Source organism: Vulpes vulpes, chromosome 10 (assembly GCF_048418805.1).
Source record: "Vulpes vulpes isolate BD-2025 chromosome 10, VulVul3, whole genome shotgun sequence".
NCBI lineage: Eukaryota > Metazoa > Chordata > Mammalia > Carnivora > Canidae > Vulpes > Vulpes vulpes.
Window position 1 is genome coordinate 52,106,901 of NC_132789.1, and position 24,697 is coordinate 52,131,597.

Sequence of the window (24,697 nt, forward strand, 5' to 3'; positions counted from 1 at the left end):
TTTTACATTTATGTCTATGATCCATTATATAAGGTGTGACGTATGTGTTAGGGTTCTTTCTTTCTTTATCTCTTTTCTTTCTTTCTTTCTTTCTTTCTTTCTTTCTTTCTTTCTTTCTTTCTTTCTTTTTGTGTGTGGACATCTAATTGTTCTTAGCCCCATTTGTTGAAAAGACTATCCTTTCTCCATTGAGCTGCCGTTGCACTTTTGTCGAAAATCAATAAGCTTATATGTGTGGGACTATTTCTGGGACCACTGTTCTGTTCCACTGATCTGTGTGTCAGTGCTAATTTTGCTAATAACATTTATTGTCTAATCTCACATTTTATTTAATTTATTTTAAAGATTTCACTCATTTATTTGAGAGAGAGAGAGAGAGAGCATGAGGAGGGAGGAGAGGGAGAAGCAGGCTCCCCACTGAGCAGGGAGCCCAACGAGGGGCTCGACCCCTGGACTCCAGGATCTTGACCTGAGCTGAAGGCAGACGGTTAACCAGTTGAGCCCCCCAGGTGCCCCTAATTTCACATTTTTAAAAAATTTTTATTTGTGTTTTTTCTAATCTCACATTTTAAATAAAATTCCTAAAAGTGAATTCTTTGGGAATAATTATGTGTCTAATAAGTGTTCTGCCATGCTGAACACATCCAAAATTGTGAAGTAATTAAAATCCAAAGCTTACATTTTGGTGGAAATCTTGTAACAAAGTTGGAGGGTGGTAAGGTTGATGACTCAGACATTTGAGGGTGCTGAGAGAACACCGAAACACCCATGGCTTCAAGCAAATCCCATAGCTTCTCTAGGTCACAATTAAAAAGAAAGAGTGAAACTAAGTGCATTCAATAAACATTTATGGATCCGTGTTTGAGGTATTGGTTATATACAAATACAAACCATTCATCTGACTTCAAAGAATTTACTTTCTAGCTAGAGATGTACTCAATAATGACTGAGATGACTCAGTTGTAAGTCAAAAAAATGTAAGCAACATGATTTCAGGTTTTGGTAAGTGCTAGTAATCAATAAAAATAGGTACTGGGATAAAAGTTGATGTGGAGGGGGCTGCTTTGGCTAGCACCCTCATGGAGGGCCACTTTGAGGAGGTAACATTTGAGCTGAGACCTGAATGACAAGAAGTTATAGCGAAGATCGGGGATAAAGAATATTCTACATAGAGGGCCCTAAGTCCTCTCTGATTCTGACAGGGGGAAGGCCAAAGATAATGATGCAAAAGTGTGAATGTGAGTAGGGCGATGGGTAAGATGATGAGGCAAAAGATAGATAGGGGACCTAAACAGTTAAGACTCCACTGTGCCTCCTCCTCACTTCCCGCTGTTCTGCCCCTCACACTCTACTCTCCAGGCATTCTGAACTTTTCTGTTCTCCAAAGAAGCTATTCTTTTCTTGACATTTGCATAGTCTGTCCCCTAAATCAGCATGTAACCATTGGTTACTGGTGTAACCATTCTCTCCTTCCTTTGCATAATAGGATTTCCCTGAGTTTTAGCAGGGCGTATGGATAGAGCCTCCCACCTGACCTGGACTACTTGCCTACCTCTGGATTGTTACATGACAGAAAAATAAACTTCTGTCTTGTTTGATATGCCACATGTTGGCTTATAGCACCTTTGCTTCTACTCTTTTTCTCATCCACCTGGTGGACTTTTATTTCTTTTATTTATCCTTCAAGGCCATGCCTTACGTACTGCTTTTCACATCCTCTCTAGGGAAAGTTAATTGTTTCTTCCTCTGTGACCTCATAGTACTCTGCAGGTACACCTATCATAGTATTCTATTTAGCCAATGAGCATGGACTAGGAGCCTAGTGTAAGTCATGCACTGTGGTAAATAAGGAGTTTGTGGTCTAGAGAGAGAAACAGGCACATGATGGAATAATTGCAAAGTAGTGATAAGTACACTCTCTGTGAGGAGTGAGTCGTAGGGGAGCACAGATATCTCATTCTTCCTTCCTCTTTCACTCCCACATCCAATTGTAATGAGATGTCAGGGAGAGTAAGGCTGTATAACTCAGGTCTTGGGAAACTACTATAATGGGAAGGGGAGAGAGGAAGGCAGGTGGCATCAGCACAGCAGTTGTAAGTCACACCAGCCTCAAGAGGGCAGATTCTAACCCTGCCAGCAAAGGTGAACGACTGAGACAAAATGCATTGTCTCTCCTGGAGGCCAGAATGGGTTGCTGCTTTGGCCACTATTGGAGATGCAGTCCTTGGAGCTGCCAGCTGCTGGGAGTCATCTGCCACCAAAGCTGAAAATATGGTGGCAAGATGGCCAGCCTTTGGACTTATTCTCAAGGACTCAAGAGGCCCTGGAGAGACTCTCAGAAATAGCTGAAAGATGTTTTTGAGGCGGGGTTAATTCCTATAAGTAGGCAAATGGGCACTCTTGCTAGCATAACTTGATATAAAAAGATTATTAAATAATATAATATAGTATCTTTTTGTACAGGCAAATGAACCTGAAGACATGTGGATTATGTTTTGGGGGTTCTATCTGGGATTTCTAAGTGTTATCTGTAAATCTGTATCTGTGTATCTTTTATTTTATTGAAGTTTATATCTACACCATGGATTTATCACTACTAGAAATAAAGTCAACTAAAATGTTTAGGACAATGACCAAGATAACATTTGAAAATTGCATATGGAGGTAGATATAGACTTCTAGAAGCCTCTATGAATTGTAAGATTCAAAGGAATTGTGAAAAACCTGAAATTGAAGAGGCTGTGCAAACTTCTATTAGGTCCTTGAGCAGATAAAGAGGGCCCAGGTAGCTTCTTCAGGAAGGGTGAGAACACAGCTCTACTCAAATTTCCTAAAGATGTTAACTAGCCTGCAGTCTTAGGGAAATAACAGGGAACAGAGTTTCAGTTTTGGATACGGTTAGAAGTTCTGTAAGAAAAGAGCCCCAGCTGCCACCAGAATTCTTGGCCTAGTAAGTGGAGGCAGGTGAAAGGAAAGGCCATTCAATTCATACAGAGATTTACAAGGATCCAAAAGTTGAGAATATCTTTGAGGAAGGCCACTCCTGGCATGAGAGAATTGTGTTCTTGGTTGGATACTCCGCTGAGATGCTGTGAGTGGTGGATACCAGATGTGGAGAAGTGATAGCAGAGCCTCTGAGTGATGAAGGAAGTTTTCAAGGCTACCAAGGCTTCAGTGTCAGTTGGCTGAGTGTTGAATGTTCTGACCAAATTAGCAGTTTGGAGGGTTTAATATCTATCTATCCATCTACTTATGAGAGAGAGAGATTGAGAGAGAGAGAGAGAGAGAGAGAGAGAGAGAGAGGAGGGACCGAGGGAGAGGGGGAGAGAGAATCTTAAGCAGGCTCCTTACCCAGTATGGAGTCCAACTCAGGACTCGACAAAGGGCTGGACATGGGGCTTGATGTGAGGCTTGATCTTGTGACTCTGGGATCATGACCTGAGCTGAATTCAAGAGGCAGAGGCTTAATGAGTCACCTAGGCACCCCCGCAGGTCTTATAACCACAGGGTTGCTCAGATTTCCGCCCCCCCACCCCCCCGCTCTATCAGAGACTGTGAGAAAAGATACCTGCTTTTGAATTGAGGCTAGAGACACTTTTATAGAAGGCCAATGAAATAGTAGTGAAAGATCCAAACAGTATGGATCAGGTCCCTCATGTAACAGGCAAAGAGTAGAGTTGTCCCAGCGTAAGGCTTTAGAGAAAATTCCAGCTGCCAGACCCAGAATGGTCTTTTTAGAGTATTTCCACTGCTGAAAGTGACATGAGAAAAGGAGGAGGGGAGACAGCTCAAGTCTTGGGGTAAAGGAAATTCAGTCAACTGGATATTGTTAGATATCCAGCAAAGACTCCAATGACTATTATACCTGAGGACTTATTTTTTTAATTTAAAAGATTTTATTGATTTATTCATGAGAGACACACACAGAGAGAGGCAGAGACATAGGCAGAGGGAGGAGAAGCAGGTTCCATGCAGGGAGCCCGATGTGGGACTGATCCTGGAACCATGCCCTGAGTCAAGGGCAGATGCTCAACCACTGAGCCACCTGGGTGTCCCTATACCTGAAGACTTAAATGGGACAGATGAGAGCACCAATGATGGCCCTCCAGGGGGAAGGCCAGAAGCATGAAGATAGACACTTCTGAGCCTCTAAAAGGCAGAACACTGGAGAAAGTGGCGGGTCAGAGGGCTCCTGGCCAAGAAGAAATCCTGGCTAATATCCCTAAAGCTGAAGAGCGTCAGGGAAAGAGGAAGGGAGGTTGGGCCTGGAGTTTGAGCTATTTTCAATGCTCACAAGAGGAGGCCTTAGCCAGGCCTCCCAGAAAATCCTGTTTGTCTTATGGAGGCAGAATCCTAGAAAGAGGGGCAGCCAAGAAAAGCATCAAGTCCTCAGTGCTGTTTAATGGTGGATTTACAAGTAGCAAGCCCCCACGCCTTTCCCCGTGATAGAAATAGAATGGGTCAAATGTGGTTTTAGTACTGATTGTGGGGCTACAGATCTTGTGGAGCTGAGGGAAGAGGTGAAAAATCTGTAGTTAAATGTTGGACCCTGGTAGTGTTCAGGAGAGGTAGGTACATTGGGAGAGAGCAGGTGTAGACTATTTAGAGTGTTTACCAGAAGTATGCAGGGATAGACATCTGGATGTTCTATCTTCATCTGGAAGTGGAAGCCACAGGAAAATCAAGGCAAGGAAAAACTAAAAATTCCCACCCTCTCTGCTTTCACTCTGGGTCTTCTACCTTAAAGCTTTAATTTGGGGGATTCCTCAAATTCAAAAGTGGAAAGAGAAGGTATTATGGAAGGACAAAACCAGGAATAGTTTTCCTCTCAAAGAATGGGGAGAGACTGGGCTTAGGGTAAAAACAGAAGCTTAAGGTTGGAAACCCAGGCCCTTTAGAAAACAGTGCAGGAAATTTATATTGTTTTGAGATGGATGATCTTTTAGATCACTCTGAAGAATTACTGACTAACTGCACCATTTCTGGGTTTCATATCCCATAGATTCCCTTTTGTGATAGAGAAGAAAAAAAAAATCAGGTAGGATCTGGTTTTGTGTGGATTTCCTGGCTCTGAAAAGACAGTCCAAAATAGTCCAGCACACTGTGTTCCTTATACAGGATGGCTTGGCCACTTCCTATGGAGTTGGTTGTTTCCAGCATTGGATGTCAGAGCAGGTATTATAAAATCTCTAGACTGCAGAGGACATTAACAGGTTGGATTTTATCTGTCTTGTGTGTAGGTCTACTAATATGAAGGGATGGGAGTTTCAGGACCCCGTTACTGTTCAGGAGTGACTGGACAAAGTGATTGGTCATGTGAATTTATCTGGAAGTGTTTTATTTATTCATTTGTATATATTTATATAGTCATTATATACATATATATGTGTATATATATATATATATATATATATATATATATATTTATTCTACAAAACCTTGGAAAATCAGAACAATGACTCTTCAAGAGTAGGGAAAGTGTTTTTTGTCAGCCCAGACTGTTGCTGAGAAACCGCCTCTTCCCAATTCATAATGTTTATGTAGCTTGGGAGCAACTGACCCCCACACTCTGCCTCCAAGGATGCCACATGACCTAGGCCTCTCCAATTAGAATAGCCCATATCACTGGACTCAGTGATTGGTTCAGGGGTGAACATGTGACCCAGGTCAGGCCAATGAGACTCAACCCCCAGAATTTTTTGGGAATTGCGTGGAAAAACTTGCACTCTGCCGGATGGAGTTGCTAAACAGGTATGTTGCAGCCTGCAGCTGCTGGAGACTATCCTTTTTGCCACCTGAGGAAACATTAGATGGAAGGAGAACTGAGAATGCATCTGGTTCCTGCTAACATTGTTTGAGCCCTTCTACTTAGCTGTGTGTCAAGTAAGACTACCCTTTTATTTAGCTTAAATGAATTTTCTGACATAACTAAAGTCACACTAATACAATGGTGATACTAGACCATGTGGGAGATTTTACAACTTGAGTAATTTTATTCGATCTCAATAAAAGGTGATGACATGTAATATCACATGGGGGTAAACACAGGCCGTGAGAAGATATACATTGTTAATAACTATTCCCACCCTATCAAATATGGAAAACTAGAAATATTCATAATGTTTGTGTTTATGAAAAACTCTTCCAGGGTTACACATCTTTTTTTTTTTTTTTTTTTTTCTAACTTGATATATCAAGACAGACCCAGAGCACTGATTCAGATGTCAGCTTAAAATCCAGAAGGAAGTCAATTCCCTCATTTCTTTTACTCCTTTCTGGAGTCAATGGCCTTGGTAACCTTGGTGAACTACTTAGCTCTGGCTTGTCTTAGCAATTGTGCCCCCGCACTGATAGCAATTTTGAGGGCATCAGAGTAGGTACTATGTTAGAAAAATGAAGAAGAGGGAAAGTTTATTGTTTTTGTTAACTTTGCTTCCAGGGGTGCCTGGTTACTTTGTCCAATAGTGACGTACAACACTATGAAAAAAAGAGTTCCTGGATCCAAAGAGGAAAATCACAGATAAAGAGAAAGAGCAGGTGTTTCAGGTACTAGACTACACCTTATATGCACCTTATATGCTATAGCACATGCTTATGCTAGTCACAGTGGTTGACTAATTGCTTCTGGTAACTGGCTGTTATGGGTCTGTGAGCATCCTGGTGATCTCTTTTCACTGGCTATACTCATAGGGCTCTGAGAACCAGGCTCTGAGACTGGTCTAGCAGAAAGCCTTAGATACCATGTTTATGGTGGCATTTGACTGTATGGTCCAGGGAAAATCGTTACTACCCTAACTGAATGTAGAGTTGAAGAGAGGAGTGCTGAGCAGGGCCCAGGCCAAGTGTATGTATATGGGGATTGTCCCTAAAGAAAATGCTCTAAGCTTCCCAAGGGAGAGGACCAGAGCATCCTCCAAAGGAGATGGCTTCACGTCCTGATTAATGGGGCTATACAGAACATTTGACGTTTTTGGCTGCCGAGCATTTGAACACCCTTCCCATTTTGGAGGACTCCCAAATCAGATGGGAGGTAAGGCCCATAAACTCTAACATGTTGTTGAATGTGATGCCAGAGTAGCAGGAGTGAAGTAAAATGCTGTTTTAGGATTTGAGGCTGCCCATTAAACTCAAAATAGCTAATTGGAAGTATAATATATGTAGCCTGAGAGAAGGAGAGTAAAGTCACGGTGATTGATCACTGTCACTGGGGGAGAACCTGTGACATAAGCTGCTTGGCCATTTCTGGCCCACTTGGTAAGCATTAAGGTTCTTGAGGAAGCCCTCTTGGGCACTACCACAGGCCCCTCGGGGAAAGAGTGAGACATTTGGACAGTAGTTCAGAGGATAAAGATAGTGGTCTTAATTAGTATCTAATTGGAGCTTGCTTAAACAAACAAGGAATTCATACAAGCAGACCCTATTAGACCTGGGAAACAGGGGCCCGAGACAGGGTAAAAAGGGTCTGATCCCACCTCTCCTCGGAGGATGAGAAATCAGTCAAGGGAACTCATTCATCCAGAACCCTCTGGTTTCCCTCTTCTTAATCATACTCTTGGAATTCTTGTTTCCAAGATCTGTATTGGGCTTTTTCCATGAATCTCTTCTTCTAAGGACAGAAAGGAATGTCAGTGTCAGTAGTATCTTTAGACCAAAGGGGTGGTCAAGGGGTATCTGTTTGTGGATGGATGGAAGACACTTGGACACATACATAAGGACCATCTTCCCAGTGCAGGATGAAACCAGGGATGGGAAGAGATGGGAATCAGGGATGGGAAGAGATGGGAATCCATTCTCCTCCAACCACCATGTTCTGTCAGAACTCTAAGGACCCGAGAATTCTGAATTTGAACCTAGTCTTCTGGATTTATGTGAAGGTTTATTTGTCAAAATAAGGGGATTTAATATATTTTATTTAATTATTTGTTAACTTGATTTAAAACTTTCAAGTATTTTGGCATATTGTATGCGAGCCTCCATTTACATTCTTGCTCTGGGCCCTGCAAGTGTTACAGGTGAGCCTGACCTTAGAACAGGTACAGATCTGGGTATTAGGGGGCTATAGACTCAAGAGATTGACTATTGCTTGTGTCCTTTCCATTTCTCATCCCTACTTTCAGAGCATTTCCTTCACCCTTCTTCAGCTTTCTGAACACTGGTTTCCTTTGAACTTAGCTCTCATAAGAGACAGTGGCCACAGTCAGCTCCAGAGATTCTATGCTACAGGTACAGACTTCTGGAGAGACCAACCCTTGTTTGAGGTACTATTTCCAAATATTTGTGAAAGAAACTTTGACTCAGCCCATTAACTATGGAAAGGTGCAAGGTCATGTGCAAATTGGGAAGAGGAATATCATGGTGAACCGAGCAGAGGTATTAAAAGGTGTCCACTACGATGAGGCAATTGGCCAACTAGCCTGAGTCATTGATCCACTCAAGCCCTTAGGTATTAACCCATAAGCAGGGCTCTTGGGACTAGTTGATCCACCCACTGAAGTCCTGGCAGTGAATGAATCACCTGCAGAAGCAGAGGAGAATATTACCAATAAAGGGAAAGATTCTCAACCAGAAAGGTTGTAATCTCATTTTGCAGTTGTTTAGGGTGGGGATGTACTAGTCACCTAACCATTCATCAAGTGTGGCCTTTTCTATCTCCTAAACATCTCTCAGAGCTACACAGGACTCTCCACCTTTTGCCTACATTGTTTCAACAGTGTTTTATTTGTCTTTTTTTTTTTTTTTTTTTAGATTTTATTTATTCATGAGAGACACAGAGAGAGAGGTAGAGACATAGGCAGAGGGAGAAGCAGGCTCGCAGGAAGTCGGATGTGAGACTCAATCCCAGGACCTGCCTTTGGGATCATGCCCTGAGCCAAAGGCAGACACTCAACCGCTGAGCCACCCAGGTGTCCTTGTCTTCAAATGTATTTAGAGTCATCCCCTTTAATTTACTCTGTAATCTGTGATGATTCTCAAGTGCAAATATGACCATGCTGTTCCTCTGCTTAGTTCTTTAATGCCCTGCCCCCGTTCTCCCTTGCTTTGAGCATCAAGCATACATTCCTTATTTTGGTTTACCAGCCTCTTCATGCTTACTGTGCAACTTCATCCCTCACCGTCTTCTATCTTCTTCAATTTAGACCAGCTGCACAATTTTCAGTGCCTCCAAGAGGCATATGCTCTCCCATGGGCCTTGGCACATGCTGTTCTCCCCGTGGGTCCATATTTCTGGCCCTGTCACCTAACTCAAGCTTAAATATGATGATTTTGAGCTGTTGGGGGGGCATCCAGTAGGCATTTGGGTTGACAGGAGATGGACTAGGAATAGTGCTTTAGGATGCTAAGGAGGGTGGCATCAGAGGTCAGCTTTCTACTGGAGGAAAGACACATCTCTTCAGAAAAGAGGAAGCAAGGATGGGTCCCAGTTTATAGGGTCTGATGGATGGAAGAGGCTTGTACACATACACAAGGACTCTCTTCACCGTGCAGGATGAAACCAGGGATGGGAAGAGATGGGAATTATGCTTGTTGGTCTCTGTGACGTAAAAGGCCAGGTCACATTTACTTATCTGATGATGGAGGGGAGTCATTTGAGATGAGGAGTGAAGGTTTGGAATGTCAGAGGAAGCAGATCCAGGATAATTAAAAGGAATCCAGTTATGACCAGAGACCAGTCCAGAGTGAAGTTGGCAAATTTGGTTTTTCTTTACTTAAGCATAGCTGCCTGAGTATAAAAGACGGAGGGCTCTTGTTTTGGTCTGGGATTTGGTTTCAGCAGGATGACTTTTTTTTGAAGGACAGGAGGGAGACAGTTGAAGGAACTGGGAAAAAATGGTTACAAAGATCCACCTTGGGGGATCCCTGGGTGGTGCAGCGGTTTACCGCCTGCCTTTGGCCCAGGGCACGATCCTGGAGACCAGGGATCAAGTCCCGCATCGGGGTCCCTGCATGGAGCCTGCTTCTCCCTCTGCCTGTGTCTCTGCTTCTCTCTCTCTCTCTCTCTCTCTCTCTCTCTGTGTGTCTATTATGAATAAATAAATAAAATCTTAAAAAAAAAAAAAAGATCCACCTTGGGGTTAGGTCTGTGGTTTCTAGTCCTAGAACTAGTCTGACAAAATTTCATCAGTTTGAGCACCATATTTAGTTTAAGGTGACTTTTAGTCATCTTGGGAAGGAACTGCCTTTATTTTGAAATTATATTCTATTTCTTTTTTTTAAATTAATTATTTATTTATTTTACAGAGAGAGAGATTGGATGTGCAGGGTGGGGAGAGCAAAGGGAGAGGGAGAGAGAATCTCAAGCAGATTCACCACTGAGCATGAAGCCTGACTCAGGGCTTGATTTCGTAACATTGAGAACATGACCTGAGCCAAAACCAAGAGTCAGACACTTAACTGACTATGCCACCCAAGCACTCCGCTATAATTGAATTTTTAAAGACATCTTAATACCAAGAAATAAAGAGAATAGGACACCTAGGTGGTGCAGTTGGTTAAGTGTCTGACTCTTGGTTTTGCCTCAGGTCATGATCTCAGTGTCTAGGCCCTGATCTCTGCACTTAGTGCAGAGTCTGCCTGAAATTCTCTCTCCTCCCCACCGCTACTGCTTGTGCTCTCTCTCTCTCTAAAATAAATTAGTAAATCTAAAAAAAATTAAATTATGGTGTGTGTATTAGTTTCCTAGGGCAGCCATAATGAATTACCACAAACTGGGTGACTTAAAGCAATAGATATTATCTCATAGTTTTGGAAGCCAGAAGTCCAAAATCAAAAGGTTAGCAGGATTGTTTTTTTCTGGAGACTCTGAAGGGAGAATGTGTTCTATGATTCCCTCCTAATTTTTGGTGGTTGTAGGTAATTTGGGTGTTCCTTGGCTTATAGATACATCACTCCAATCTCTGCCTCTGTCTTTAAATTGACTTCCCCTCTGTGTCTTAAATCTCCCTCTGCCTTTCTTTATAAGGACACCTGCCCTAAATCCAGGATGATCTCATCTCAAAATCTTATATCTGCAAAGACCCTTTTTTTGTGAATAAGGTCACATTCAGAGCTTCTGAAGGGTTAGGATTTGTAGATGTCATTTAAAAAAAAAGAGTTTATTTATTTATTTTAGAGAGAGCAAGCAGTGATGGGGGCTGAAGGGGCAGAGGGGGAGGGAGAGGGATAAGATGACTCTGTTCTGAGTGCAGAGCCCCACCTGGGGCTGTACTCAGGGCTGATCTCACAACCCTGAGATTATGACCCTAAGATCATGACCTGAGCCAAAATCAGAGTTGGATGTTCAGCTGACTGAGCCACCCTAGCACCCTGGTATATATAATTTTTGGAGGCCACTATTCAACTCACTACAGAGATATTAGATGGTAAACATTTTCCCCCAATGTCGATGCTTGGGGAAAAGAAAGAAGTGAGGGAAGGTCAGAGAGAGTCATCTATTAGAGTTGAGATTTCAAGGAGGGAGCAGTGCAGGGTTCTAGGAGAACTCAGGAAAAACACCAGCCACAGGCCCTATATCAGTGTAGGATAATGGGCTGGATTTCTATCCATTATCCTGAAAAAGAAGACAAGGGCCACATTTAAATTGTGGTTAGGGAACACAGGTCGGCAGTCAATGCTGCAAGAACAGAATCATTGAGGAGTGTGAGGTTGAGACTCAGCAGTCCAGGAGGTCAGGAAGAGGCTGGGAAACAGAGTAAACTTGTTGGAGAGGAAACTTGATGGAAAGGGTCAATTCCCCTGCTCTTAAGGCCTCAGGGAGTTCATCAGTTTGAAAGCACAGGGTCAGTGAAACTGTTATTGCTTGTTCACATGCATCTCCCTTACTAGGTGGTGGGCTCATAAGGACAGGAATAGTATCTCATTGAGCCCTCAGCACAAGATCTAGACTGCGAAAGGGGCTCAGGTTGAACTGAACTGAAAGGGTGTGTCATTTTGAGCTGTTCTTCCCTTCTACCTTTAACATTTGATAACTCTACTTTAAGTGCAACTATCATATTACATATTTAATATATATGATGACCAATTACTTTTTTTGTTTGTTTGTTTACAACACGAAAAGAGGTTGCTTTTGAATATATACTCCCAACACCTTGGGTGCCTTTACTCAGCCCTAGCATTACATAATTTAGAATTTCACACATTGGTACAAATACAAAGAAGGGAGAAACAGGACCCAAACAGAATAATAGTGATCTTCACTGAGTGCCTCCTTTGCAAGAAGCATAAGATGAGCAGCACACAAGGTAGTCCCTGCCCTTGAATTAAAAGGATGTCACTGTGAGTGTCTCATTTTTCATATTCTCTGAACTGAAGATATAAATGACCAGGTCTTTCATGTTCTATATTTGTACTTTTCTTACTCAGATGGTGATCCTTAAACCCCAGAGGTTGCATCGTTTCCCCAGATTTCAGGGATGATGCCGTTGTAAATGTATCGGGGGAGGATGCAGGAGGCCTTGTTTTAATATATTGATTTTATAAAATATTTCTAAAGGATGCTTGCGATTTTATTGTTCATAGAAGCAAAGAACAATGCTATTAGTTTGTTTTTTTAAAATTTTTTATAATGTTTTTTAAATTTTTAAACCAAATCTCCAAAATAAGAACTGCACTAATTTTGCCCTGTAACAACAAAACATGTAAGATAGTTCGGATTTGAGACCTGTGGAATTATAGGGTAATTATTGTACATTCCAGAAGGGAGGCACGAACTGCAAATTGTTCTAAACTATTGAAATAATGACCACAGGAAGTGAGCATACTTTAAAACCCTACATGGTATTACATTTCAGAAATGAGTTGGGCTAGAAAATGAAACCAGCTTCTCTTCTTGCTGCTGAGTTTTCCTGAATTACCTACAAACTGCTTAGAATTTTGCAAACAATTCACAGCTGATAAAATAGAAGAGTAGCAGAACTGAGTGACTGTGGTGAAGACCCTAGAGGCAGCCAGCAGGATAGAAGGGTCACTGTCTGCCCCTCATATTTCTGTAAGCCAAAACTGTACAATTTTTTAAATTTTCTTTTTGTCATCTTAAATAAACAGGAATCAGCCGAAGACCTACAGAAAGGATTATCAGGGTAACCTGAACTTAGGCTGCTCCAGAACCTTCTTGGAGAGTTTGGTTTCTTCTTACAACTTTTATTTGCTCAAAGAACATTCACTGGCTACCCACTGTGTGCCAGGCCTGATGCTGGGCACTAATGATTCAACAGCATGCTCTCCACCTATGAGGAAATCCTTCATCATGGGGGAGAGATAGACCTGGAAACAGACACTTTAAACATGGTGTGCCAAGGCTGTGCAGAGGCTGGCGCAGGTGGCTACATGAGCAGAGTCTGAGAGATTAGATGCATATAAGTCGGAGTTTGCCACTTAACAGTCGAGTGTGTTTTGTGAGGAGAAATTTCTACTGTTCTGAGGGCGGCAGTGCTTTAGTATGACTAGTCTTAGGAGTGACAGGAAAAAACTGTGAAAAGGGACGGAAGAGGTAGGCAGGGGCTAGATCATCAAAGTCTTTTTTTTTTTTTTTTTAAGATTTTATTTATTTATTAGAGAGAGAGAGAGAGGCAGAGGGAGAAGCAGGCTTCATGCAGGGAGCCTGACCTAGGACTCAATCCCTGGTCTCCAGGATCACGCCTTGGGCTGGGCTGAAGGCGGCGCTAAACCACTGAGCCACCCAGGCTGCCCCTAGATCATCAAAGTCTTGAATGCCAGGCTGAGACTTAAAATTTAACCTGAAGGCAGAAGGAACGAAGGCAGGGTTTATGCAAAGGACTAATATGATCAGATTTTTTATTTAGAGCCATCGTTCTGTGTCGAGTATGCACTGGAGGAGGCAAGGCAGGGAGATTATAATGAGGTTGTTGCAGAGTCTGATGATGAGGGACTCTTTGGTGACTTTTCAGGGAAACTTTTTCAGGCTTGGAGCTAATCATACAGATTTTGGAAACAGAAATAAATAGACCACATGTTTAAATCAGGTGTATAAGTTTTGGGGCAGCCCACATGTCACCTTCTTTAGGATGCCTTTACTCACCTGCATGTGGGCAAAGATCATTACTGTCTTGGGGGCTCACATAGAACTTTGCCAATTTCTCTATCAGAGCACTTACATGCCTATAATTATTTATTCTTTTGTTGGCTCCTCCTCTGTGGGCTCCAGACTCAGTGTTAGGCACTCTGTCTTATTCTTTTTTGTACCCCAGTGTTTGGAAGCATCAATAAACATTCACTAACTGAATGAAGGGGAGAAGAAAAGGTACTGAAACTGGCTGTCAGGACCTGGGGCTCTAATCCTGGCTGTGTTACTAAGTGGCTGAGTGACTTTGAACAAGTCCCCTCACTGCTCTGGGTCTCAATTTCCTCATCTGTAAAATGAGAATAAAAATACAACCCTCCTCCTCAGGGTTATGGAGATTAAATGAGGTAACAGAGCTCACCAGCTGCCTGCCCTGTTTGTGCCCTGCCCTTGTCAAACAGCCTAGACAATTGTTCGTGTAGTTTGGACCTCATTTGCTCTCTCTCTCCTGGTGAGAGCTGAGCTGAAAGCTGTTGCCTTGATGGAGGGGAAGTTTGCAGCAGTAGCATACATACCATCCAGGTGGTCCTTGTGCTGCTGGAAGGGCAGACAACAAAAAGAAGGGAGTGAGAGTATGTTAGGTTAAAGAGAGAGACACTGCTTTTTGTGAACCCTAAAGCTGCAGAAGGCCCTAAAGTGGGGTGCATGAGGCAGAGAAGATTTAGATCATGTGCTGAGGGGTGTGAGGAAGCCCTCAAACAATGCTCCCTAAATCCAGGAGTTTAGCAGCCTCTGGAGGAATGCCACTTTATGAAGACTACTCATTCAGTGCCTTGGGCTGATAAAATTAACACTGTCATAGTTTCTTTTCTCTTTCCTTTTTTTCATTTTTTTATTTATGATAGTCACAGAGAGAGAGAGAGAGAGAGAGGCAGAGACATAGGCAGAGGGAGAAGCAGGCTCCATGTACTGGGAGCCTGATGTGGGATTCGATCCTGGGTCTCCAGGATCGCGCCCTGGGCCAAAGGCAGGCGCCAAACCGCTGCGCCACCCAGGGATCCCTTCTCTTTCCTTTTTAAGAAAAAGTTTTTATTTAATTCCAGTTAGTTAACATACAGTATAGTATTAATTTCAGGTGAACAATTTAGTGATTCAACACTCACATACAACATCTGATGCTCATCACAAGTGCACTCCTTCATCCCTATCATAGAGTTTTTCAAGTTTTAAGAAAGATTTGCAGGAGAGGGAAAAAATTGCAAATGCCAAGTAAAAGGAATACCATTCTGAAAAAAATGGAAAATCATGATTTTAGACACTACTATCTCAAGAGATGATTATCAATTCCCATGTGCGAGGTCTTTTTGGAAGATCCACTAGCATTGGTCTTTTTACATTGGTCTTTTTACTTTTTACAAAAGTAAAGGCAAACTTTTCCATCAAAATTTGATGTATCCTCAACTTACAAGGCATATGGCTGAGGAGGTCCTCAAATTTGCAACTGGTGATTTGTAGAATTTTCTTAGAATGCTATTTATTAAATTTATTTAGCTCCTGGACTTGGCCTTATCAAAGATATTTGGTCAAGAAAGATGATGAGAGAGGGGAAAAAATTAGGGGAGGGGTGATTGAGGCCGTGATCCTTCCCCAAAGGCTAAAGTCAGTCCTGGCGTTAAAGCTAGTGACCTTAAAAAAATAATAAAAGTGTGTTTCCATTTTGCAAGGCTTTTAAAAAATATTGTGTGCTCAGATGGCACCTTTAATCACGAAGAACTTTTGGCTGAGTTCCAGGCTGATTCTGCTGGCACAGAGAGCTCTGAGATCATACCCTATATTCGGTGCACAGGAGAAATATTTCATCCATCTCTGAAATAAAGAGGGGGGAAATGGAGCATATTTGAACAGTTTGATAGCAAGACCATATCAGGGTGAAAAATGAAGGACATCTATCCATTTGGAGTTACAGAAAGGTACTATTAATTCTAAGTACTTAAGTGGCATTTTTTTTTCATTCTCAGTTTCACAATAAGCTAAGAAGCTTGCATAAATCTGAAGGCAATCTCCTATTTCACAGATACATAAATGAAGGCAGACAGATTTTTTTATTTACCTAAGACTACTTTAAGTTAAAAAAAAAAAAAAGGGAACTTGAGCGGCTCAGTTGGTTAGGCACATCTGACTCTTGATCTCTGCTCAGGTTTATGGGATCCAGCCCTGCATTAGGGTCTATATGCAGTGGGGAGTCTGCTTTGGGATTCTCTCTCTCCCTCTGCCTGCAACCCCCTCTCAAATAAATACATAAATATTTTTTAAAAATTAGAAAAAAGAAAGGAGGGAGGCAAAGAGAAAAAGAAATCCTCAAGTAGCAGGTTGCGACCCAGGAGTTTGAGCTCTTAGAGCTGAATTTAATCCACACCCAGGCCAAATATAATTCTCCAGGATGGAAATGGTCCAGGACACCAGAGCGAACATTCTCTGCCTTTGCCAAAGAGCCTGAGGTGGTTTGATGACATGCAGTCACAACCTCACTTTTATTTCTCAACTGAAGGAAAGTAAGGCCAGCATCATACGACAGGCACTTCCCACCATAACGGGGCAGTGGTTCAAACCTACCCAAAGGAAATGTGCTTCCCCTTGATTCATCACTGCCTCTTGCATCACTGTTATTTTTTGGAGGTATCCTATTCAAAGCTTTATTTGTTGGATAGTTGGGTCATATAATTTGAGGTGGCAAAGTTGACTCAAGCTTTACTCCATGTGCCAGTGTTGAGGATCGGACTATATCCTATATACTGTGCTGTTTCTTCACTACATCCCTCAAAGTCGTGGGAAAGGCTGGGTGATTGTTCTGCATATTAAAAATTGAAACCCCACCACTAAATAATGAAAAGTGGTCCAGACAAAAGCTGCTGTGGAAATCTGAAAGCCATTATCTTTTCCACACTTCCTCTCTTCACCTTCATTTTGTTTGGGAATGCACAGGGACACCCGTGAACAAAAATAAACCAACTTGCCCTTGACTGATTGTTCTGCCTTTTGAGTTATCACATGTGAGTGCTTCTGGCTCCCAGATATGGTGAAGTAAAGAGACTGCTGGGAAGCCAGCCACAAATTAGAGTTGATCTTCTAGCATCTTCTATCTAGAGAAACGGCTCAGGACGTCCCGATTAACAACATGGTCTGCCCCAAAGTTGATCTGGCTTCTGAATCATGTTTGGATTTCAGAAATGTAAGAAAGGAAAGCATATAAGGATCCTGATGTGTTTTCTCCAGTTCAACCCTGTCCATTTTATTCTTCATTTTATTCTGGCCCTTTTAAATTCAAGACTGTACATATTTCAGAGCCCATACACGTTTGGACTGTCAGCTCCCAGGAACTATCTCAACTTAAGAGCACCTTTAAGGAGGGCAGAACCACTTTAGGAGGTAGAGGGTGAGACGTGGCAACTCTTCCACAGGAATGAATCAATATAGCAGAGCCATTCAGGGTAGGTTTTACTAGAGCTTAAAACAGGTTGTCAACCCCAACACAATGGGCTTTGTTACTCCTGTGTAGAGAGGAAACGGTGCAGTTTTTGGCCTCCCCAGACTGTATTGTAGGGCACGCAGGATGGCAATTCCAGGCGTAACCTTCAGGAGAGACAAGTCTGCTTTTGGCTCTTCAGTGTTCCCCAGCAAGTTAATTAGCTGTTTCTGAAATTCGTGGTAATATTCAGCATTTTCATCGTGAAGCCTGTTACAGTTCTAAGCTTGGGGGAGGGACCGCGTAGTTGAGGAAGGGGGTCTGTCAGGGAAACAGAATAGAGCTCTTTTGGCTGGGGATTCTAACACCTGTGATTTATCTCAAAACATACGCGCACTGTAATTTCAAGGCATGTTTTCTGGCTTGAGGGGCCTGCTATGGCTCCCTATTTCAGGTGTAGGGAGTTCTCCCTGGGTTCAAAAGCCTTTGGGTGGGAAGCCCAGAGGGGCTGCGAAATGCCTCCTTAAGGACAGCCGAACTGTTCCAGGGGAGAAGCCGGGCCGGGTTCTGGTAGCGGCCTGGGGAGGCCACAGGGGACCTCGGGCATCTCCTCTCACCGAGTGGCAACGGTCCTACAAGTGGGTTTGGGGACCTTTTCTTTATTTGACAACTTATCGCGGGGGGTGGGGGCTGTCCCAGCCCAGTGAAGGGTCTGCGGGGTGGGCCGTCCGCCCAGGGACTCCTAGGGGCCAGAGCAGCGCACGTCCCGCCAAGTGACAGCACGCGTCCCTCGCAGTCAGTCCCCTCCCCCGCGGCCGGTCTCCGGGCAGAGGTGTCTCGCGCCGGCTCGGACTCCCCCCCTCTCCCTCCCAACTCGCCCGGCCCGACCGAGCCTCAGCGGGAGCCCCGCCTGTCTCCGGGCAGCCTGAGCCCCTGAGCGCTCGCCCAGCCTGTCAGTAACCGCCGTTTGCGCTTTCTTTCTTTCTTTCTTTCTTTTTTTTTTTTTCTCCTCTTCTTTTCTTTCCCCCTTCTGCCTTTGTCCCGCTTAGTAACTGGGCTCCGACCAATCGCCGCCTCGCCGGCCAGCGCCGGCTGCCTCCTGATTGGCCCGCTCGGGGCGCGCAGCCGTCTCCCGCTCCTCTGCTGGAGGAAGGCAGACAAAAGACGCAGGCTCGGGGCTCCGGCAACCCGGATCAGCCAATCACCGGCCACCTGATCCTCCCCCCACCCCTTCCCTCGCTCCTCTCCCTCCCGGCCTGGCTCGCGTGCTCCCAGCACTGACTCCTGGCGTGCGGCCAGCGCCCGGACCGTGCCATTCTGATCCAGGTTGGGGGGGGGCGGAGAGAAGGAACGATGAACGAGTCGAAGCTCGGGGAGCGTAGGGGAGAGTAGAAAAGCGAGATGGAAGACGGTTTGCGGAGCGCTTTCACAGGCACCTGAGCGACTCTCCAGTACATCGGGTCGGAGTAGAGGGGAAGGAGCAGGATCGATGCCGCTCGCCCCCACCCCCCCCGCGCGGTGTGGTTGGGTGGCGCCTCAGCGGGGGAGCGTGAGGCGGGGGAGGGTGTCCCCCTCCGCGCCGTTAAAATGAAACTCTAGTGGCTGGAGTCAGGGCAGAGCGTGAGGGGAGCCGGCGCTGGCGGGCAGACTTGCAGCCGGGCGGGAGCGCGCCGCCGGCCACAGCTAACTGGACTTTCCGACCGGCCCCCATCCCGAGGCTGCAGCAGCTTCGGTTCCGAGCCTGACTGGAACGGAGCCCGAGTCCCGGCCCCTGAGGGGATCGCTCTCTGCAGACCAGTGGGACCCCGAAACTTGAACGCAATACCCGCCCCCCCCTTTTATGCCTTCCTTTGTCACTTCCTCACCTTTCTCCCAGCGCGTTCTCCCCCCCCCCCCTTCATTCTCCCTCCCTCGGAGGACACAAAAGTGGCTGCCGAGGAAAGATTCGGAGGCAGCGGGAGCTTTTCTCTTCGGAGAGCGACTGTGTGGAAGGGATTTTTTGGGAAGCTGCTTTTTAACACCTCAGCCCTCTGCACCCCAGGCTTCCCTGTACCTCCCTGAGGAGAAAAAGCCCGTAGATTGAAAGTTCCGGGGGGGGGCGGCATTTTGCTGGGTGCTGTAAGAGGAGTGGGGGGAGGACCCCGTCCTCGTCCCGGTAGTTGGCTGGACTTGTACCGGCCGTTGGAAACCCCGAAGTACATACCCGAGCGGGACTTTACAGATCTCTATTTTTAGATTTTTTAAAAATATCAGATAAAAAAAAATATATGCTTTCTATATATTTCCTGACGACCTGCCCCTGACAGCGCGATGTACAATACGGTGTGGAGTATGGACCGCGATGACGCAGACTGGAGGGAGGTGATGATGCCCTATTCGACAGAACTGATATTTTATATTGAAATGGATCCTCCAGGTACTTGGGAGAGGAAAAAAGAATCTTGTGATGGGTCTGATTTGTCTGTAACGAGACCTTGGTGATGTTTTCAGGGCAGAAGTGTTCCTGGGAGCGCTAGGTTTGGGATGAGGGGCAGATTTGCAGTTAGAGCTGCAGTAAAACTGCTTCTGGTTTATCCGTTTAAAGTTTGCAGTTAGGACCCTGATCCTATTGTCCTGCGAGGGTGGGGGTGGGGGCTGGAGTGGGGGTGGAAGGAAAGACCCGTTTCTTTTACTTCTTTGCCTTTGCGTGTCGTTCAGGTTTTTGTTGTGCCCCCTCCCCCCCCAATTAAAGATTCTTCTACCTGCAAAGGATGCTTTATATCTGAGCCTTGAAGTCAGTCTTTCCCTTTGGGGGAATTCTTGAAAGCTTGTCATTTCGTACGTTTGTCTTAGTCGGTTCCTTGTGTTTTACCTTCGTTAACTTCTGAAACTGGGTTGCCTATGTGATTATTCATTTTAAGACACCCCCCCCCCTTTTTTTTTCCTCTTACAGAAACCAAAAGCCGGTTTAGTGATTTTCAGGGATTGGGCGTTTTTATTCAGTCACGGTCTTAGTCTGAGGTTTTTCTTCTCAGGATATAGTCTCTCGGAGAGATCTACGTGCAGTATTTTATTACTCTTTAATTTATGGTGATTTAACTTAATTTATGGGATAGGGTTTAATGTAACTTCAATTCTTGGAGCAAAAAAAGGAGGAACCTTCCTTTTGTGTGAATGTATGTGATGCGTACATATATGTAATAGGTTTGAATGCACGTAATGTAAAGTATACATATACTGTATTTTTACTTCAGAGCTTTGTCTGAGACCCTTACAGACATTTTGTGTATCTGGTAGGAAAGGAGAAGGGAGGGAAAATGGAAAAGTTGGGTAATTGTTTTTCTTTAAATTCTAAACCCATTTTTTGATTATTAACTGTCAGATTTTCAAATCCTTTTTTTGCGGTTATAGACAGTGCTTTACGTAATGATTTTGAGTAAGTAGAGGGCCTTTGTGACTCCTTATTTTTGTTGAAGATGAATTGGTTAGGTCTTTTAAAAATGTGGTATAGTTAAGCTTCCAGAATAAATTGTGTGTCATTGGGGAACCTTAATTATTATAAGACTATATATTTTTGGAAACCTTTTAAAGGATTGGAGTCCATGCAAGTGTAATGAAGTATAACTGTCTTGTAGGATGCATAGAAATTATTTCTTGTGTCCTTGTAAGCAGTAAATTATCCTTTGTTTTTTTTCTCCAATTAGTCATAGAGTATTAAATGATGCTATATTAAAAACTAATAATAAATCAACCCTTTTTGCTCTTAATGATCACTTAGAATTTTTCTCTTTTCCCTTCATTTTGGAGCCTTCTTTATTTGCTTTTGTAATTGTGACTGCAATCCAGATGCAGCTTTTCAGTGTTTTGCAAAGTTTGTAAGATTTGCCACCCATCTATTGTGTGTATCTCCCCCTTTGTTTCCCCCTAACGGTAAAGCATCATTTCTATTAGATGCATTTGTCATTCATGTAAATGAAAATTTAGTACATCATTGGATCTTCCTGTAAAAATTAAAGCTAATAATTCTAGATTTCTGTTTTAAGAATTATATATTCAAACTGCCTCAGAATCACTGTATCATAGTATCTTGCCTTGCAGACATACAAAGGGAATTTGTTGGGCGGAGAGGTGAGTAGGGAGGAGGGGAGAAAATGAAGAAGGCACTAATGTTTGAAAAATATGGGCCTCATAGCAAAATGTTGGCGAGTTGAGTTGAGTTGTCCAAAAGTGATTTTTAAAAAAAGTTGACTATTATAATTATGTAGTGATGTAGGTCTTATAAGGTTGTATAGAAAATTCTGATCCAAACTTTGTGCATTTACGTAGAAATAAACTTTTGAGTTTAAATTGTTCATCCTTGGATGAAATTGTGCATACTGAGATTCTATTCAAAATATTGGAAATAGGCATATGGTATTCTTTATTACCCATTTTGCAGCCTTAATGTAGATTATGGGTTAGTTATGCCTAACAGCTTTTTGTAAAGGAAGCACACTTGAGTATGCTGGAATATTGCCTGTGATGTGAATGGTTTTTAATGGGAATAATGTGAATGCCAGTCTTGTTTTGTGTGATAAATTAAGGTTTTGAAACATTTAAAACTAAGTAAATTATTAGTGAAGTGGCTGCAGCACATCTTGTATCTGTCTTCTTCCTACCTCCTATCCCAGCTCAAGCTCTTATTATTTCCTGATTGGACTCATTTGATAGTGTTCTAACTGTTCTTACTGTTTTCCCTGTTTCTACTTTGTTCAATCCATAGTATTATTTAAGTACCATCTGATGATTTGCCTTCCAGTGGTAAAATTCCCAATGACTTTGAAAACCTTCTAATGGCTTTTCTTTGCCTGTGAAAGAGTCCCAGGTTGCTTACCTTGTCATAGAAGTCCCTCTTTTTTTTTTTTTTTTTTTTGCTTCCAACCTAATTTTCCGGTCTAGTCTCTTCTTGGAGTCCATCACAAATTCTGTGGAAGCTATTTTATACTTGATGTTTCTTGAATGTATGCTTTTTCATCTTCCTGGGATGCTTTGCACTATCATTTGTTACTTGTTGAAATCTTACGTATATTTAAGGTATGTATTAGGTGTCTTCACTGCCAGGATGTATGTTTCCTGATCCCTTCTATTAGAAGATAACCTTCCTTTCCTTTCCTTTTCTCTTCTAGCACTTCTCAGAACTTCTTTTCATTCCGTCTATGGAATAGCTTCTGCGCTTATGTATATTCCCCTGATGGAGTTGTCTTCCCATCAAGTTAGGAGTTTCTTAGCTTGCTCAAGGTCTTGCAAGCAGTAGACAATTTAATAAATGTGTTGAATTAATAAATAGCTCAAGAGCACCATTTCTTTCTAGCCTCTAAGTGCTTTCCTACTTAAGATCCTTGGTCACCTCATTCCTTGGATATCTCAATAGCCTAGAGTTAAATAACTTGAGTTAGATGGTTGTTGACTAAGGTTCCTTAACTGTAATATTAGTATTACAGTTTTTAAAATATGATTTTCATCTTAATTTTAGACTGAACCATAAGTGCAAAATTGTTTTTCATTATTGCTTCCAGCGTCCTCAGAAACTTTTCCAGAGGTGTTTCCCTCCAGCTCATTTAAAAAAAAACTTCCATTACCATGCATCCTAAAGATTTCTCATAACTACCTGGATTGCTACATCTACTGTAATTCACTGACAATGTAAGGATTGGATCTAAATGGAAGTTCGATGTCTTAATCATTATATATTTCCCAGAAGCATTAGAAACAGTGAACTGTTTAGATGAAACAAAACTTTTTTTTTGGAAATGTTAAGAGTGTGGTACAGAGAATTGCTTCTGAGCATCTTGGTTCGTCCTGTTGTGATTTGGGAAACAAGCTTATTCCATAACAATAGTTGCTGGGTAGGCTTCTCCAAGAGCCCTGTCTCTTGCACAGGAGTTACTGGAGGATTACAAATATACAGCTGATGGTAAACTCAGAGCTTATAGATAGTGATCTGTCAGCTAGCACTTTTGTTTTGATGTTGTTTTTATTTTGGGAAAATGTTACAGATGCTTTTTTTTTAAAAAGATTTTATTTATTCATTCATAGAGACAGAGAGAGAGAGAGAGGCAGAGACACAGGCAGAGGGAGAAGCAGGCTCCATGTAGGGAGCCCGACGTGGGACTTGATCTCGGGTCTCCAGGATCACACCCTGCGTGGGACTTGATCCCGGGTCTCCAGGATCACACCCTGGGCTGCAAGCGGCTAAACCACTGCTACCCTGGGGCTGCCCAGATGATTTCTTTAAAAGAGCTGTATCCAGGGGATCCCCTCAGCGGCGCTCAGTGCTCAGGCGCTCAGCGGTTTAGCGCCTGCCTTTGGTCCAGGGCGCGATCCTGGAGTCCTGGGATCGGGTCCTGCCTTGGGCTCCGGGCATGGAGCCTGCTTCTCCCTCCTCCTCTGTCTCTGTCTCTGTCTCTGTCTATCATAAATAAATAAATAAATCTTTAAAAAATTAGTTTTTAATGTCAAAATATAATTATAGGAAGGTCTAAAAAAGTGGTTCTTGAGGTTTTTTTTTTTTTTTTTTTTTTTTTTTTGGTCTTAGTACCTGTTTTATAATCTTAAAATTTTTTGAGGATGTCAAAGAGCTATTAAGTGGGGCAGCCCCGGTGGCGCAGCGGTTTGGCGCCGCCTGCAGCCTGGGGTGTGATCCTGGAGACCTGGGATCGAGTCCCACGTCGGGCTCCCTGCATGGAGCCTGCTTCTCCCTCTGCCTGTGTCTCTGCCTCTCTCTCTCTGTGTCTATGAATAAATAAATAAAATCTTTAAAAAAAAAAAAAGAGCTATTAAGTGATATTTACTGTATTAGGATAAAACTAAGAAATTTAAAAAATATTTAAGGGACACCTGGCGGCTCAGCGATTGACCATCTGCCTTTGGCTTAGGGCATGATCCCTGATCCGGGGATCAAGTCCCGCATCAGGCTTCCTGCATGGAGATTGCTTCTCCCTCTGCCTATGTCTCTGCCTCTCTCTCTGTGTCTCTCATGAATAAATAAAATTTTAAAAATATTCATTTAAAAATAATAAAGCATTACATGTTAATATCTTTTTTTTTTTTTAAGATTTATTTATTTGAGAGAGTGCGTTGGGAGGGGCAGGGGAAGAGGGAGAGAATCCTCAAGCAGACTCTGCTGAGTGTGTAGCTTGATGCAGGGTTCCATCCCATGATTCCAAGATCATGACCTGAGCCATAGTCAGCAGTTGGCT

General features: G+C 43.2%; 1 protein-coding gene across 5 annotated transcripts in view; it reads left to right on the top strand.

Annotated features, from left to right (window-relative positions):
- The first annotated feature begins 18,718 nt into the window (after window positions 1–18,718).
- The window catches only part of PIK3R3 (phosphoinositide-3-kinase regulatory subunit 3), a 125,921-nt gene continuing 119,942 nt past the window's right edge, over window positions 18,719–24,697 (top strand). The window contains exon 1 of one of the 5 annotated variants that reach the window (XM_025991918.2): window positions 18,719–19,896. In XM_025991918.2, coding sequence (XP_025847703.1) covers window positions 19,791–19,896 — 106 coding nt within the window. In that variant the 5' untranslated portion in view covers window positions 18,719–19,790. The remainder of the gene's footprint in view (window positions 19,897–24,697) is intronic. The other 4 variants (XM_025991920.2, XM_025991922.2, XM_072724098.1 and 1 more) reach the window with 4 other exon arrangements.